At 33.2% G+C, this 18233-nt stretch overlaps 1 protein-coding gene across 1 annotated transcript in view; it reads right to left on the bottom strand.

Annotated features, from left to right (window-relative positions):
• Positions 1–18233, bottom strand: part of LRP1B (LDL receptor related protein 1B) — a 1573107-nt gene that overhangs the window by 112056 nt on the left and 1442818 nt on the right. Inside the window, exons 69-74 of the mRNA XM_036421500.2 lie at positions 15633–15762; positions 13570–13676; positions 13134–13266; positions 7199–7321; positions 1894–2019; positions 1033–1170 (exon numbers count right to left, since the gene is read on the bottom strand). Of these exons, the coding sequence (XP_036277393.2) occupies positions 1033–1170; positions 1894–2019; positions 7199–7321; positions 13134–13266; positions 13570–13676; positions 15633–15762 (757 nt within the window). The remainder of the gene's footprint in view (positions 1–1032; positions 1171–1893; positions 2020–7198; positions 7322–13133; positions 13267–13569; positions 13677–15632; positions 15763–18233) is intronic.

Raw genomic sequence — 18233 nt, 5'->3', positions numbered from 1 at the left:
TACAGGGTCACATATGAGGATTGAGTATGTAACATGTTCCAGTGATCCTGGGCTGCAATATAGGTTAGGAAGGACTTTGAGATATATGTATTTCCAAAGATACTTGTTATATTTCACTGCTTCGTCTCCCATCTAGGAAAACATTTTTGAATGCAATTAAATAAAGACAAAATGTTACAGGGATAATATTAAAGTATCTCTATGTTGCCTAAACAACTCAAATTATTGAAAAATATGAGAACTTTCATTATCAAAATTGTATGCATTATTAATCCCCACTAACTATTGAATAGTTTATAATTAATTAAATTACACAAGTGGAATTATACTATGAATGAGCTATGTGGCCATATTCTGATGTGCATTACTTCATCAACCAGTGAGGAACAACTTAGATGCATAAATAAGAAAATAATAAAAGACTCAAAAGTAGGACATATTTAGTGGCTTTTATGAGTGAGCTTAATTTATGGTCTTAAATTCAATCATTTTCTTATTAAAAATGAAATGTCAAACATTATCTAAATATAATACAAAATGCTTAGTAGTCAAGGTCTAAGAACTCAATTACTATAGCGCTCTAATTGAATAAAATAATGATGGTCTCTTTAAGAAAATTTGGAAATAGGTTAAAATTTTAAAACATTGAAAAATTATTAAGACCATTATCATCAGTTAAGAAATATCAATGCTTAGAAAATTCAAAAAAGTTTTAACATTACATTTTATAAACTAAAATATTAAGTGATATAGATTTCTTTGCTGAATGTCAAAGTCTGTGTTTGGATATTGAGTCCTCAGCTTCAGCTCCAACAAAGTCACTCGTAGCAAAAATCAGCCTTTCCCACCTCACACTTTCAGATATTAACTTAAGTGATGTTCATATCTGCTTTGGTTAAAGCTTAACAAATGTTATAACTTAAGCACATTTTTAACGGCAATATTTTTCTCAGAATAGTAAAATAAATTTGCTCATAATAAAGCAAAAATTGAACTTGTGTGTCACTGCACTTGAACAGAAAAGAAACTCACACATTCTGCAGCCTTGTTCATCGGAACCATCTCCACAGTCATCCAGACGATCACACTGGAGGTCCGTGGGTATGCACTTTTTATTACTGCAAGCAAACTCGTCTTTTTTACAAGGTCTTGCTTTATATGTAAGCTTACCTACAGTCATTAAAAATAATTGGTATTTCATCAAATCAAAACAAATTTATTAAGAAGATAGCAAGTCTAATATTTTCCTAAATACTATAAAAACACAGGGGCCCACAATCCTTTATTTGAAGCTCTCGAGGCCAAATTTTAAATTTCTGAAATGTTGTTGATTTTTATAACATAACAGTGTATTTACCTTACAGCAAATACCACCATAGTTCCACAGGAAAATGTGTGAATATAATCCTGAGTGGGATTTTTTTAAGTACTATAAACTGCCACAGACCAAAAAAGTCAGTATTTGTCACCAATTTTGCCACATACTTCAGTAAAACTTTTGATTTAAGAGTCTTTAATTTCAGAGTTGTGAGAAAGGGATTGGGGTGCACATAAATGGAATCAATGCAAGCCCACTCCCACCTAAGGAGGTCTTTTATGGAACATTTTAAAACCACTGTTATTTCTCTTACACAGTATTTTCCTTAATAAAGTACCCATCAGGAGATTTAGGGACTAGTGGAGATTCTGGATTAAGTTGCACAGCGCTACTATGCAAAGAAAATGTTAGTGGATTATTTTCATATTCTGTCAGATAAACAAGTGTCTAAAAAATCTACCCTCAGACATACACATGAAACCTTTTTCCTTTTTTTTTTTTAAATTTAGCTTTAAAATCATTTTATTATCTTGTAGTTGTCACTTCATGAATTATTTCACACTAAATGGATTTACCGCCACAGTGATCTTCATCTGAGTTGTCCCCACAGTCATCAATCCCATTGCACATTTGTTCGGGCTGCAGGCATATTCTGTTATTTCTGCATCTGTGAGGTCTTGTGGGTGGGCAAAGAAATTTGACTGAAAACAAAACAGAAACAAACAAAGCAGCTCCATTGGATACACTGACTTTTGAAGAACTATTCATCTTTTGTCTTTCTTTTAGATCCTTCTTTCTTTTCAAATCCATAATTTAGCTTCTCTGAATATCATTTGTTATGGAAATTGCCTACTTGTAGATACTAGGAAAAATGTGTGATAATAGAAGCTTGTGATCCTAGTTATTTATATTAACTACAGAAAAGAGAGCACAGCTGAAATGTTGAATGAAATAAGAAAAAGAGACAAATTTCATGGTCTTATTTCCAGATGCCGTATCTTAGCCGCCTTCACTTGGTGTACCAAATTAATTTAAGCCTTTGGTTTATACAACATGCCAGGACACTTAGCTATCTGAAAGAGCAATTTCACAGCAAATGGAGCTTCAGCAAGCATATGTAACAAGCCCAAAACTGAAAGTAGGCCATTCAGTTTAAAGAAAAAATATCAATAATACTCTAGTTGGGTTTCTTACTCTATGTCAAGCAAATGTGTAGTTATGTATTTGAGGCACATAAGATGATCTTAGTTTATTCATCCTTTTTAAACATGTTTTTTAATTGATTTTAGAGAGAAAGAGAGAGAGAAACACTGATCAGTTGCCTCCCACACCTCCCCAAAACAAAACAAACAAATAAACAAACAAAACACACACACACACACACAAAAAAAAAAACAACAACAAAAAAACAACAGGGATTAAACCTGAAACAAAGGCATGCGCCCTGACTGAGAATCAAACTGCTTTCCCTTCTGTGCATCAACTGAGCCATAATGACCAGGGTAGGCAGTTTATTCTTTTTTTTTTTTTTTTTTTTGTGTGTGTGTGTGTGTGTGTGTGTGTGAGAGAGAGAGAGAGAGAGAGAGAGAGAGAGAGAGAGAGAGAGAGAGAGAGAGAGAGAGAGAGAAATTTAAAGAGATGTAATGGAAGCCAGGGAATTCTATTGTTGACTTTTCTATCACTATCTCTTCAAAAGACTTCCACCCATGAATTAGGAAACATTTATAATGACTCTTCATACTCATAAAATATTACAGGGTTCTCTCTTTGGTCCCCTTATGTTCTCACTCTTAAATTATCTTCTTAGACATTTTCATTACTCTATACCCTCAAGAGTTACAACTTGATATCCTATCATAGCATTTCACAATTAATTACAGAACATTCCCACAGGAATTTTAAATTCAACAAGTTCAATTCCTTCTCTTCTTTCCTCAACTCCCTTCTCCTCAAACATAAGATTTGTCTTATTTCCATAGTTCTGTTAGTGGCCTACCATAGCCATTTGTCTGAAATTATTCTAAATCTATTCCTCTCATTGACCTTCATCTGTCCCCAAACTTGTCCTCTTCTTTTCATGCATACCAATTATAATCGCAATGGTACAATTCTTTATTATCTCTGACAGGACTGTAGTAGAACCCTAAATGTCTCAGTTTTACTGCCCACCTCAAAATTTTCCAAAAGCCACCACAACAATCCACCTACCACATTCACCTAATTCTCTCTTCTAGACTTACCTATCACTTTCAGAATAAAATTTGAGAAATTTTGCATGGTATAATAGAATTATCTTTGCCTTATCCATGCCACTCTTACAGGCTTATCTTTTATCCCTCTTAATCTTTGAGAGCGGAAACCCCAGAGTTCACCAGAGGTTCAAGGTCAAGTTGCCAAAAGCAGGAGCAAAAGCAAGAAAATAGCAATCTTACTGCATGCACTGAGCAGGTGTACTTTTCTATAACCCAAATATTGATGTCACTGTTTGGTAAGAAGCCTCTTTTGTCTGGATTAGTATAAGGATGTGTTATTGACCGGCCAGTGCATGGCTACGTCTTTGGGCTGCTTTGTTAGTCAGGGCTCCTGTTGGCTGCCGCTGCTGCTTTGTAAAGCTAATCTGAAGAACTGTTATATCTGATGGCTCCTTGTTAGCCATGGCTACTTGGTCTAAATAAATTCTCTCCTATGTCCCTACAATGACTTTTCATATATCCTCCATCTCATACCCAGTGTCCATGAAGGTCCAGTTCCTGCCAGAGGACCTGTGCACCCCACAGTTGGCATAGTCAAGCAAGATCAAGGAGTAAGTACTCTGACATGTAGCAGTGCTACTTTATGAGGTCCTTGACTATGCCCTCTCCTCCTTGCTGACCTACTGCTCTAACTAAAATCTGCTTGTTACTCCAAGCATAGTTCCTCCCTAAAGGTATTTTAGGAATGTCTCTTAAATTGCTCAAACCTCATGTTATTTCATGTTTGAAGATATCCTAGTTTCCTACTACAGCTTCCAGAATTTTATTACCATATTTTCACGATCTATTTTAAAAATAAACTAAAAACAAAAACTGCTATTTTGGGGGTCAAGCATTTGGTTATACCTCTTTCTTATTGGTATTTCCTCATCAACTTCATAAACTTCACTCTTTTCTTAATTCACTGAAGATTGTAATGCTTACCCTTCATCCAAATTAATCCTACATCCTAGATGATTTCAACATGCAAATAAGCAAACCATCCAATGAGTGGGCCTCTTAGCTCTTTAAGATTCTCAAACTAAATGTCCTTTTACTTAATCTATTTAGGCCATCCATTCTCCTAAGAAGGCTGTAGACATTGAAAGATTTCAACAAACTTTTAAGAAAATCAGCCAATAGAAGTTTCTGCTGCTTGCAGATAGGAGCACCATTATACTAGGGCGTAGTTGAACTTGCTATTTTCTCCAAGTACTTCGTTTACAAAACCACTAATATGAATGCTCCAAATTCTGATTGTAATCTGCTACTTTTCCAACTTTTAAATTCAAGCAGTTTCATTGACACTTTTTCAGCCTTAGTTGAAATCTCAGCCTTTACCCCATTGATACATCTACCTTTTTCATATTTTCCAATGCCTTCTTTTATATTCATTTTCATGTCTGTTGACATTACCTTCTATGTTTCGTCTCTTAATATTCTCTTCGGGTAAATATTTACTGATAACTTATTATATGTTGGACACTGTTCCAAGCACTCACTTAGAAACTTGAAACTTTTTGTTCAAATAATCTGAATTTTTCCGGCCCTTTTCTCTTTTTAATCTTAGTTATCTAAAAATCCCACAAACTTAGATGAGTAACCCATCTGCTAGCCCATGATCTGCATCTGGGAAGTTCAGGAATGTTGCAGATGATCATATCACAAGGCTAACTGATACAAGAGATATGAATATGTATCAATGGCAGATGGGCCCTGAATACTACTTAAAATCCTATACATATATCTAGCCATGTCACTCTTTTTCACTTTGCTATAATGATTCAAATTTGCATTTCTTTCAAACTTCCCTACAGCACCAATCTTCCACATTCTATATATGAATATGCTTCTGATGGCACTCACAAAAAAAGTAAAAATTAAGGGATGGAAAATCTGTTATTGTATAATTAAATGATTGCAAATCTATACAAAGTCAATCAATTCATTCAACTCATTTCAAAAAATCTTAATAATAGAGGAGTCTCTGGTCCTATCCAAAACTATTTTTTCCCACCTTTTCTGCACCTCATTTTCCCCTGACTCTTCAGAAACCATTCCTTCTTTCTAGAGATAGAATTTTTCTTTAGGCAGAGTTCATCCTATTCTCCCTACCTTGCTGTACCTTTTACTTAGTTCTACCATTGCCTGAAATATAATGTATGGAAAACATTATTTATGCAAAAAAAAATCTCCTAGTAAAAAGGACCATGTGCTCATGTTTTTAAATCCTGATATTTTTAGCACTCTCCAGCACATAAGAATTTTACTCCATATTGGTACCAATGACTGAGGGAATTAAAAAAATAGCCAGAGTTTACAAGTTTTTCAGCAGCTGTGTGGCATGTCACTGAGAACCATCCCCTGGCCAGGGAAGTGGTTGTCCCTTCCACTCCCGTAATTAATTAGTTACCAAACATTTCCTTTCACCCACTAGTTTTATGCTGATGTGAAACAGATAATAGAAGGGGGGGAAAAGCATAAAAGGTTCTGACTTGGTTTTGGTAGATAAACTCATTTTTTCATGTATTATAATTCAGAAACAATGTAATCATCAGTGAATCTATAGAGTTGACTCTGTAAGGTTATGTAAAAAGTTGAAATGGAAATTTAGCTGTATCTCTCCTCAGTTATAGCTACAAAGAACACTCTCCAAGCTTTAAATCCTTTAACAAATAATGTTGCCTACTTATTTTGGATTTTTAAATTTATTTAACTGTAACAGTTGTCAATGTCATTATTTATTTAAAAGAATACTGTCTTACTTGACACACTAAATAGAACAAAGAATTTAAGCACATACACCTGTGCTATGAATTCTTTAACTTGGTAAATGTGCAATTAAGCTATATCTGAATTAGTACTTTCTCTAAATTGAAAATGAAATTACCTTTCTTTCTGAGATTAGATACAAAGAATGAAAAGAGGGACTAAAATGTTCACCAAATATAATAAAACCTTCATGTTAAAGATCTAAAATTGTACATTTGTAGTTTTACATTGCATAAGCACTCTTCTGACAAATATCAGTCAAAATTAACTTGAATTTGGAGAATCATTAAAGTTATTTAATATTTTAGATTTAAATATTAAATAGTTCCTATTTCACTTATCTGTATAACATGTGTATTATATGTCTAAACAGAGATGTCTTTATATAGATTTATCCATATAGATATAAATATAAAGATATACTAGACATAGCTCTCCTGTCTTTCAATAACTTCAGCCTCAGTAGTGGGGGCTATGTAAAACTACATAATTTTATTATTCACATTTCCATGTACTTATCTGCCAAAAAAAAATTGTTTTTGATTAAAGTACCAATTTGATATGATGCCAAAGTCCTTATATGAACCGTACTCAATTCCAAAGGTCAACTACTCTAAATCCTCTCAGACAGGCCATATCTATCTCGTGAACAGTGTTGACATGTGAAGGTTCAGATTTAAGAGGGCTCTCCATAAAGTCATAAACTTTGAACAAAGTAATCTCTTGTTACTTGAACAAAAGCTGTATCTGTGGTTACACTTTATCTACTTAACCCCAGGGCAGCAGGATTTGTGGGTTCCTTCACCACTTCACTGATTCATGCCGGTGCATTAGATCGGGAGATGAGAGAGAAATCTAGAGCCGCAAAATGCCTCACCACACATGTCTGGGGCTTCGTCAGAGTTGTCTCCGCAGTCGTCCTCTCCATCACACACCCAGAAATGGAGTTTGCAAAGGGAATTATTGCAAAGGAACTCATCTGCTCTACATATATTCCCTCCTTTATTAAAACAAAACAAAACACACAAATATAAAGATATAGCATAATTAAAGCCAGTCAGCATAACATGTATTCTGCTAATTCTTAGCACAGATTCTAGTTTCTCAGTTCTTTATTTTTTTCTATCTAATATGAGGTGTCCAAATTATTTTTTAAAAAGTATTCAAGCCTAACCCATGGACATAGACAAAAGGGAGGTGAGGGTATGAGGGGGGAATGGAGGGGCAATGGGGCAGTAAGGACCCATGTGTAATACCTTAATCAATAAAGAAAAACATTATAAAAAAGGATTAAAAGAAAAAAGGTATTCATGGTTTACTTTTCAAAACAATCTGATATTACTCTCATCTATGTCATAATTTCTTTAAAAATACTAATATCTGGTCATAGACAATTTTCTCAACCTAAATTATATTCTTTTTATATATTTTATGTTGTTGAGCATAAGAAAACAGTTTTTTAAAAAAAAATATTAACTTTCTTTATTAAAAACTATCTTGTTCTAGAAAGAAAAGACACAGAAAAGAAGATAATTTAGCTGTATCTAGAAACTGACAAACTGAATCACTGAAAACAGATTAACCAGTAAAAAGGCTGTGTTGTCGTAGAAAAATAGTTTTATGTAGAAATAAAAAATTGGCAATATGTTGAAATATCAGCATTATCCTTATGATAATTATGCAATAAAGTACTCTTTAATTTTTAAAATGTTTTATTTTTTGCAATTAAATAGAAAGCATTGACACTATAAGGGTATGCTAACTAAAAATTAAGTACATTTGTCACATGCAAAGGACTGAAAGTACTAATAAATTTTGGTTATATGTCTATGTATGTAGTAATACCTAGCAGAAATCACAATGGTTGGGGAGTTGGGAACTTCCATTGTTTTGCTTTGGACAAGTCCGTTAATCTTTCTCAAACACAATGTCTTCATATGTTACAAAAGAGATATGGTTAAAGTAATTTATAAGTTCACATTTGCAAGTTATGCATGGGGAAACAACACAAAGATACTTAATGAGAATTTAGAATTAAGATTAATAAGATTTTTTCTCAGAGAAATAGTTTACCTATTAAACCTCATACATAAGAAACATAGCTTATAAACTGTCTAGATTTAATGATTGAAGGTATTAACATATTTTTAAAAGGATATACTTATTTAGACATGGGGCTGGGGAATAATAGTGATCATCCTTGCATGCCTACAAAATACCTAGGATGAAGCATTGTTCAACTTGTGGATGCTCTTTGGAGTGAATAATGAGCCTAGGTTTGTGAAGGTCAAATAGCTCTTTTTCTGAGTTTTGACTTGCACACAGATCTTTAAAAATTCACTTCCAGTAGCAAAGATTTAATTTAGGAAATTACAGAGTCAGATTTGAATTTTTAGAATGATAATTCTAGCTACAGTGTGGAGAACTTGGAAACCAACATAGGGAGAGATAAAGCCAAGACTGGAAGAAAAAAAATGAAGAGAGGTTGCAGCAACCCAGAAAATAACTGATGGTAACTTGACTTAGAGTAGCTACCTTTGAGAGCGTAATAGATATTATGAGTTCTTTGAGAATCCCGAAAGTATGAAAATTGTAATATTTATAGCAAAATGAAAAGAATATCCTTAGACTGGAGGGGAGACAAGTCTTCCATTTTAATAGAAGGGAGGAGGAATGGCTAGTTACAGCTAATGGGTGGCTTTGTTAATTTGATGGTCAGATGTTTAAAGAAGCTTAAAATTTATCATTGCTGTGAAGTAGAAGGTGAGAAAGTCAACTTATTAAAAATCTGACATGCATAATGGTAGAGAGAAATGATTAAAGAAATATAGAATGCATTGCTTAGAATTTTAGATAGTTGAAATTGAGAACAAGAATCTATAGTGATATGTATCAGAACAATTTTAAGATTTTCTGGGGGAAAATCTCAACAGAACTGTACAGCTTGCATTGGCATTTCTAAGGACTAACAAGCTCCACCAACAAACTAAGATACAGATAAAGGCAGGTCCTGGCCGAGGACACCAAGGTAAATACTCCCATGTGAAACCTCTGAGAGTATGGTGTCTGGCATTGGGATCCCCCTTTCTTTCAACTCTGCAATTTTTAACTCTGAAATGCCCTAACTCTAAGAATAATGTAAATTACAAAAACCCATGCAATAAATTACCATTTACAAATTCTGTCTGACAACAATAAAAAAGGTAAATTGTACAGTCTTCAGTTCTAAAAAAAATTTTTAGATGACTGTCGGCTTAATTCAATGCCAAAATTCATAGAATATAAAAAAAGGGTTATATTCTTTCATAATAAGATTCTAATTATTAAATCTCATTGCATGTTCCAATGTACAATGAATTAAATTTAAAAAAAAACTTGTGAACTAGATATCCTCTAATTTCTTTTAGAAAAACTCTATTTGTAGCACATCAGTATTGCTGAAAGGAAAAAAATGAGTTCACTAAAGTATAATATTAGATAACATTATAATTTTTCCCAGGGGAGTGTTGGATGTGCCACTCTTTTATTAAAAAGAAGAGGCATAAAAATAAAATCATAATTGTAACAGAAAGGCAAAAGTTTTGTGATAACTCACTAAAGACTTCCTATTGTACCATAAAAATTTGCATTTCAAAAAATGCACCATGGTGACTACCATGGCATCCTAAAAGCTTATATAACTTAAAAGCTTATTTTGAACTAGCATGAAGCACTCAGAAACAACAACAACGAAAGTATATTTTAAAAGAGATAATCTGAATTAAAATATCAGTTTCCTAGTCATGTTCTTGATCAGCTCAACAGGAGGTTATTAGAAAATAGAAAGTATGTATTAACAACTTATGTCTAAATATATATAAGGGGGCCCTTGGCAGGTTCATAAAAATCTGGACAAGTGTGTCACTACAGAAAGTAAGTATCTAGAACTCTCATCTCAATTTGGGCTGACAAAACTTTAATAGACAATACTATTTTATAATTTATATTAGTAGCTTGCATATTTTAAGGTGATGATTACTAAAGAGAACAACTCTCAATCTTTTCCACTGAAATTGCTATAAGGCATAAAGTTTGGGAGCTCAGGGCAAAGCAAATACCACATTTCCTTGAGGCAGCATGTTTACCTTTTAAAATATAAATGTTGTTTCTAAATCCATAACATTGCGAGTTTTAGTTTTCCTAAAGTAAACCAATAAAACTAATTCACTTAGAAGATTATTCCATGCTTATCCAGCCCCCAACACTTAGCTCCTGTCAGCTCATAGTTCTAGATTTGAGATGAATGAAAGCTGAATTTAGCAGCAGAGGAGTAAATTCTGGAATTCTGTTTCCTTAATGCCTTGATACACATTTATCCAAACTTAAACCACTTCCTAGAAATAAATTAAATACTAGAAATCTGAACTTGGTCACACCTTAAGGTACATCCATACAGGTTCAAATGCTTTATCCACAAAGATACTTCATTGAAATTTAATTATGTAGCATAAAGGGGGGGAAAAACTCAAAGAAAAGTTAACAGATTTCAAGAAATTCAATATTTAAATAATATATTAATCTAGATAAGATTACTCTCTTCACTCTTGTAACCCCCCTCATTCACTCTCTAGATCACATGTGTCAAACACAAGGCCCGCGGGCCAAATCCGTCCCGCCAGGCCTTGCAATGTGGCCCGCACCGCGCTGTCATCACTGCACTCCGCTGCGTTTCCATCACAATGACAGTTTATGACTGTTCAGTAAACCATTCGGCCCGCGATTTAGGCTGGATTTTAGATTTTGGCCCCTTCTCTGATTGAGTTCGACACCCCTACTCTAGATAATCCTACAGTTCTTGAGGACATTTTCTTGTGGTTGGGTTTGATATCATGGAGGGGGAGGAGGGGGGAAATGAGCACAGAAAGTTTCATGGAGATAAGAAATCAAACTAGATTCCCATTTCAGTAAATTATCTGCTATATCATATAGTACAAAGTTATCACTTTCTCCTTTTTATATCTTTTAAAAAGAAGATTCCTTAAAAGCCTTGGAAAACAATATTAAAACCAGATTCTAGTATAGATCTTCAATTTCTTGTGGTTGCTAAACTGGCCCTCACCTCTATGACTTTGTACATAATAATATCATGACTTGAAATGTATTTCCTCATTCTGTTTGCATAAGCAATTGTTGACATCAAGAAACTTACATTTCAACACTGGATGCATTCAAATGATACAGAAATAACTAAATTAGAAGGAAGAATGAATTAATAGGCATGAGATCAAAGAGTGGCTGGGGAAACTCCAAAAACAGACTATAATTGGGTTGAAGACAGTGGTAATTGAGATAGACTTAAAAGGACAGATATAATTTTTATTGGCAGTTATTAAGATGGTGAAAATAGCAGAAGAATCAGGGAAAATGCTGAAAAGAATGTGGATATTTAGAATATTTCCCATTTGGAAATATTGACTGTTTCAAGTTTGCCTAGGATATATTTAAATAAAAATAAATAATAGGATATAAGATGAGAGAGATAACATGGGATCCTTCTTATGGAAATCTGGCTGCCAGTTGAGTTATTTGTATGGAACCAGAAAGGAAGAAGACCAAGTCAAGAATGACATGATGTGAGTTACACGTGAAGATGATGAACCTGGTACCAATAAGTAGGGTGTACTGGAGACCAATAAGGTAATATTGCCTGTGTCCAGGCAAGAAGCAATGGGAGAAAGAAACATAGTTATGGAATAGAAGAAAGATGAATAACTTAATTTTTCCTTAAAGTCTTCACATGAAAGACTACATCAGACCAGTTACAGAAAGGGAATGAGAAATTGAAGTAGAAACATTCCCAATGAGAGCCAGGCTTTCATCTGCTGAATATAATTCTTGATCAGGTTCTAAGATGGAGATATGAGCAAATCATAAAGGTTTGAATTCATGTTATTGAAAGTAGAAGAATTGTTTTCTCAAATGGATAGATATTTATAGAAGTAAATCATTAGATACATTTATACTCTACAAATCCTGAGTGACTGTTTTAATGCCTTACATCCTATATCAATATCTGATATTATTTGTTAATTATGTTCCAAATATTCTGAAAAATAGTCCATTGAGAGACTTCTGCAAGCAGGTTAAAGAAGACATCATTTAGTAACATATTTTACATTACAAAAATAATAAGATTTATGTAACTTATGGTCATTATAAGCTTTACCACACACTTTTTTTTTCTTTTCATTTCATTAATTCTAAAGTATTAATAGTAATAATCACTGATTTTATTGTGGTGACTTACAACTAAAAGCTGTTATCTGTCAGGAAATATCTTCACATAGCTGGAAAATAATATACTACAAAATTCAAAGTTGTTTTCTAGACTGACAAAAAGTATAGGCGATTTTCTCAAGTACATGTCAAGAAGGAAATCTGGGGCACAACCTAGTATATCTATCGATAATATAGATCTAGCATATTAATATGTGTGATATAGTAATGTAGTAGTATGCTATTTTTATTCATTCAGAATAAAGCAAGCAATGTGACAGACAAATGTGCTCTGAAAATGCTTTTGTAATCATGGTTTTAGCAGCTATGTTCCCTGTGTGCTTCCAGTATCTCTATACCTGACTCAGCACTGTCTGAAAATGATCCAGACTTTGCTTATTTAGAACAGGCTATTATGTAATGAAACTAGAAAAAGAAATCAGCATTTAATTATCTTATCTTCTACCTCTAGCACACTGTATATCTGCACAGCATCTTAACTGTCATTCTTACTTATGGCATGCGCACACACACACACACACACACAGATACCTTACCTCTGTCACAGTTCTCTTCATCACTGCCATCCACACAGTCATGAACTCCATCGCACAGCCATCTAATTGGAACACAGTGGGCTTTATTTCTGCATCGAAACTGATCTTCCTTACATTCAGTCACACAGTCCATCTGTTCCAATACAAATGGGCACTGTAGATTTTATTAGTGATAACATGCAGTCACAAGCAAAAGAAGCATGCAGCTGACACTACTGGAGATTTGCTACATAGTGGGCTTTTTCATTTTGATTGAAGGAATGTATTCTCTGCAAAATCCAGGTATTTGTTGACATTACTGTAGTTAATGTACTTGTCCTAGCATTTTAGACAGATAAGAATCAAGATTCTGTCGGTTTCCTCTATTTTTGTTACATTTGCTTTCCTAAATCTAATTCATGTAATTCAGAGATTTTAATCAAATGATAGATTTTACCTCATCTGAACCATCAGCGCAATCATATTCTCCATTACATTTCAAAGATGCTGAAATACATCCTCCGCTGGCACATATATATTCACTTGATGAGCAAGTAGGAGAAGCTGAATATAATTATAAAGTTGAAATTTAGATTCAGTAGAAAGAATGACTGGCTTCATAGAAAAAAACATACAGAAGCATATAAAAATTCATAGTAATGAAAATAGATCATATTATATAAACTATACTCAACATTTGATATTAAATATTCATTTAAATGTGTTTTACAATATGACAGGATTGTATCCAATATGCCTCAATAATATAATATTCTCTTCAGTAAGTATTTGACTCACTAAACTAAAGACAGGGAAAAAAGGCCACTATATTGCTCACCTTTTGGTTTTGAAGAACTAAGTAATTTTTTTATAACTTTAAATAAACTGATGATTAAAACTAGACCCAGAGACAGAGAAGCACTGAACAGACAGTTAAACCTCAGAGAGAAGGCAGGAGAGGGTGGGAAGGGGGTAAAAAAATCAAACAAAGGACTTGTACACATGCATATAAGCATAACCAATGGATGCAGATACTAAAGGGGTGAGGACATGTACTGGGGGTGGGAGTGGCTGGGGGAGGTCAATGGGGGAAAGGAAGAAATATATAATACTTTAATCAATAAAGAAAAAAATTAAATATATATATACAAATATATATATATATATATACACCCTCTAGTGCATATATATACACATACATATATATACAGCCTCCAGTGCATGTATATCTATGCAAATATTGTATTTATATGTATGTATATATGTGTGTATATATATGCATATATATATACACATATATATATATATATACATATATATATATATATATATATATGCCTACATGATCCTTACAACCTTGTAACAACAGGTTGACTAGTCACTATGACACGCACTAGACTTATAAAACATATTTTTGTTGTGGGGTTTGGAACACAAGTACATGTATACCTAACAGAGTCTACAGAATTTGAGTATTCCTTTATAACACAGAAAATAAAAAGAACAAGTAGATATACTATAAGTTATTACCAGAACCAAATCTAATTAATTGACATCAGAATTATTACAGCTGCTTTTGCTATGGCTTTGCATTTGCTTGCATTCAAACTTCAGGGTTCTTAGCTTTATTTTAGACACTAGGTTGACAAATATACTTACTTTGTGGTCTGAATTGCATATTCCAGGAATGCTCAAAAGCTTTTCCCTTATATTTTAATTCATTTTAATTGATAATGGTTGCCTAGGATTTGTACTATTAATGAGTCTGAAAACATGTCTGGATTCAGTAAGAAAAATGATGTGACCAATTAGAGCTATGGATCATGGGCATGGCACTGAACATGGTAATGTGTATGCATTGTATCTGCTACTCTTACCTAATCTCTCAAAGTAATACTTTCATGTTATACACAGATTATAGTGTACTTTCCATAGTGATTTCTACAATATTTTTAAATAGTTAACTATAAAAATTAAGTTTTTAATAAAAATATTTATAGAGCCATATTTAAGAAATAGAAATATATATATTAGGTGTTTCTCCTATATGCTGGTTTTGCTTCCTAATTTTGTTTTGATTTTGGATCAAGATGTAAACAGAAATAATTTACTTATGCTTTTTCTCAGTTGGTATCATGTTGAAATTACTATATCCCATTTCATAATCTTAATTTCCATAATAAAAAACTTAATTTTTGTCAAACTTCCAGTTTCAATATATTTCATTTTATTGTCATGAAAAAGTAAATATCAAATGACATGGAAAGATACAGAAGCTAAAAAGTCAAATTTTGGGGAGTAATGCTTGGATCTCAAGCATAGTAATAATCTTACCTGTTGAAACACTTTCAAAATATATGAAGGGAACACCAGTAAACCTACATACAGATATTTCAGATTATGTCTAAAAATCAGAAATCTGTGCATGAATTTTCCACTGTTTTCTGAATATCATTGTTCAAATTTAAATTCTATCAGGTTGAAATATCAGCTACATTAATGTCACCCGCATTGTCCTACCTGGATCGCAGTTCTTCTCATCCTCTCCATATTTACAGTCTTCATGGCCATCGCATGTCCATTTTGCTGATATGCACTGACCATTGGAACATCGGAACTGATCTCTGGAACAACTAGTTACACAATTTCTCTGTAAAAAACAACACAGATGTAATTAAAACTTAATTATGAGACAAAGACAACTAAACCCTTATGCATAAAAACCTGGAAGTATGGAAATAAATTTTGCCACATACAGGGTGGGGCAAAATTAGATTTACTGTTGTCCATATAAAAAACAATAATACAATTAGTAATAAATAATAATACAAGAATAAACTGTGTTTTGCACATTCACAAGTGTAAGCCTTCTTTTGCTCTACCCTGTATAAAAAACTCAGATCATGTATAACCCCATACTACATAACATAATTATAACCATTTTCCACTTTTCTTTGTGAATGATAATAAAACAGAGAAATGGAAATAAAAACATAAATGCTTTGACTTCATCCTGTGAATTAAATTGCTCTGAGCGGATTGTTTTGGGCTGAAGCAATTTTAATAACTGTAAGGGAGAATGAAGATTGTGAGGGGGGAAAAGGTTAAAGAATTATTTCTAAGACTTGCATCCAGTTTGTTGGGAGTGTGGGGGAGGGCAGATGGCATGTGAAACAAACAAGAAACTGAAAGCAAATCTGTTTGGCATTGGCAAATCTTTCCTAGTGTTCTTTCTTTAGCCTTCTTCCCATCTTTTCCCCTATACCTGTCCTTTTACTATTGGCTTGCTGTTCATAATCTTCTCTCCCAGCAATTGTTCGTAAAGTTAACTGCGAAATGAACTGTCACAATTGTCATTTCTGCTAGCTCACATATATATTTTATTTGGAAGTCAAATAGTAGATATGCCTTTGGGGATATTTCCATTCTCTATATGTGATCAATGAAAGGGATCCACTAGAAACTTACCTTGCTTTGGTGCTGTCATCCTGATTGAAATGGAATAGGACAATGAAATGTCTTGCTGGGATTATGATTTTTTATTGTTAAGGAATTTATAGTCTTGCCCAAATGTATTTGGCTGTTCCTTCCACAACCAGTGCAACTTTATCACAGCTTGTGAAATGAATCATCATGATCTATTACTCTCTGCTTCTTCTTAGTTTTACCCTCATGGAGGGATGAAGAGTTTAATTTCAACATTTCTATAATTTTCTTTTTATTGATAGTAGTTTAACAGACTGCTTGCTATATAATTTGTTTTCTGTCTTCCTTTCTACTTCCCTTATTTTCCTAAATATTAAGAGTTTACTCTTTGTCAGAGTGTTTTTAAATAAGAATATGGAGCAAAATAAGATTTGTTCCCTGTACTTGATAAATTCATTGAGTGTAAGAAAGGCCAGCACCTAAACTAATAATTGCAACAAAATATATTGTCAATGGTTTCAAATATACATATTCTTAAGATTTTTAAGCTTATTAATGAAAGCTTAGACAGAAATGGCACTACCTAAGAAAAGGCTTTTAATGTGTAAAGATAATTTGAAATATGCCTTAGCTGAGGAGTAAGCTAACAGTGAGTGGTGTCAAAAGTGTTGGAGAAATAATCACGAGAAAGGGATTTCATGTGTTTTATTCACTGCTGTACTCCTCATGCTCAGTGTTGTTCCTGGGACATAATAAGCACTCAATAAAAACTGATGAATAAATAAATGAATGAGTGAATGAAGTAGCAAATGCAGAAAATAAGAGGAAATAGAGTGGAGAATGCCTGGAGCAGTATGAGAACCAGGCTGGGGGTGGGGTCGGGGGCAGCAACGAGGAGGAAAAAAGGGGGGATACTGTAGTACTCTCTGCAGTAATAATATTTTAAAAAATTAAAGCATTCTCATGTAATTAAGCTCCAATGAAATAAGAATCCTGTTTGTCTAGTTACCAAGTATCTATTACCACACCATGATTATAATAACTGTTCAGTACATATTTGTAGAATTAATGGTTATCTCAGCATTAAGACAAGTTTTGGTGGAATAATTCATTAACCAATGACACTGGGGTATCTTTATAGATAGCACAAAAAAATGGCAATTTTAGGCACTTTCTGTATCATCAGAAGATTTTGATCTACAATAAAGTATAGTTGATGTGTGAGCATGTGTGCATGTGTGTGTGTGTGTGTGTGTGTGTGTGTGTGTTTACTTGTCAGGTATTTATCGATAATTAACAAACACAGAAAATAGAGAGACTAGAATAATGAGCCCATGTGCCCACCAGGCATGCTTAACCATTAACAATATTTCATGCATCATAATCCTCTTCCCACTTATTTACATTCTGAACTATTTTAAAGTAAAAGCAGCAATATCAGAAAATTAACACCATGAAATTAACAAAAATTCCATAATATAAAGTTATTCTTAACCCTTACCCCAGCACTCCTTATTTTCTTAACTGTATAAATTATTGCTTGGTACAATAAGGATCTAAAAGAGGTCTGCACATTGAATTTGATTTGAATTTTTTTTTTAATGTGAGACTATTTCCCATTTTCCAAATTTCTTAAATGAAATTTACTACTTAAAGATCATTTGTTCTATAACATTTCCCACATTCTACATTTGT

This window comes from Pipistrellus kuhlii, unplaced genomic scaffold (genome assembly GCF_014108245.1).
Source record: "Pipistrellus kuhlii isolate mPipKuh1 unplaced genomic scaffold, mPipKuh1.p scaffold_m20_p_7, whole genome shotgun sequence".
Classification (NCBI taxonomy): Eukaryota; Metazoa; Chordata; class Mammalia; order Chiroptera; family Vespertilionidae; genus Pipistrellus; species Pipistrellus kuhlii.
Note: the sequence above shows the minus strand (reverse complement) of the source record. Positions and strands in the feature narration are given on the sequence as shown.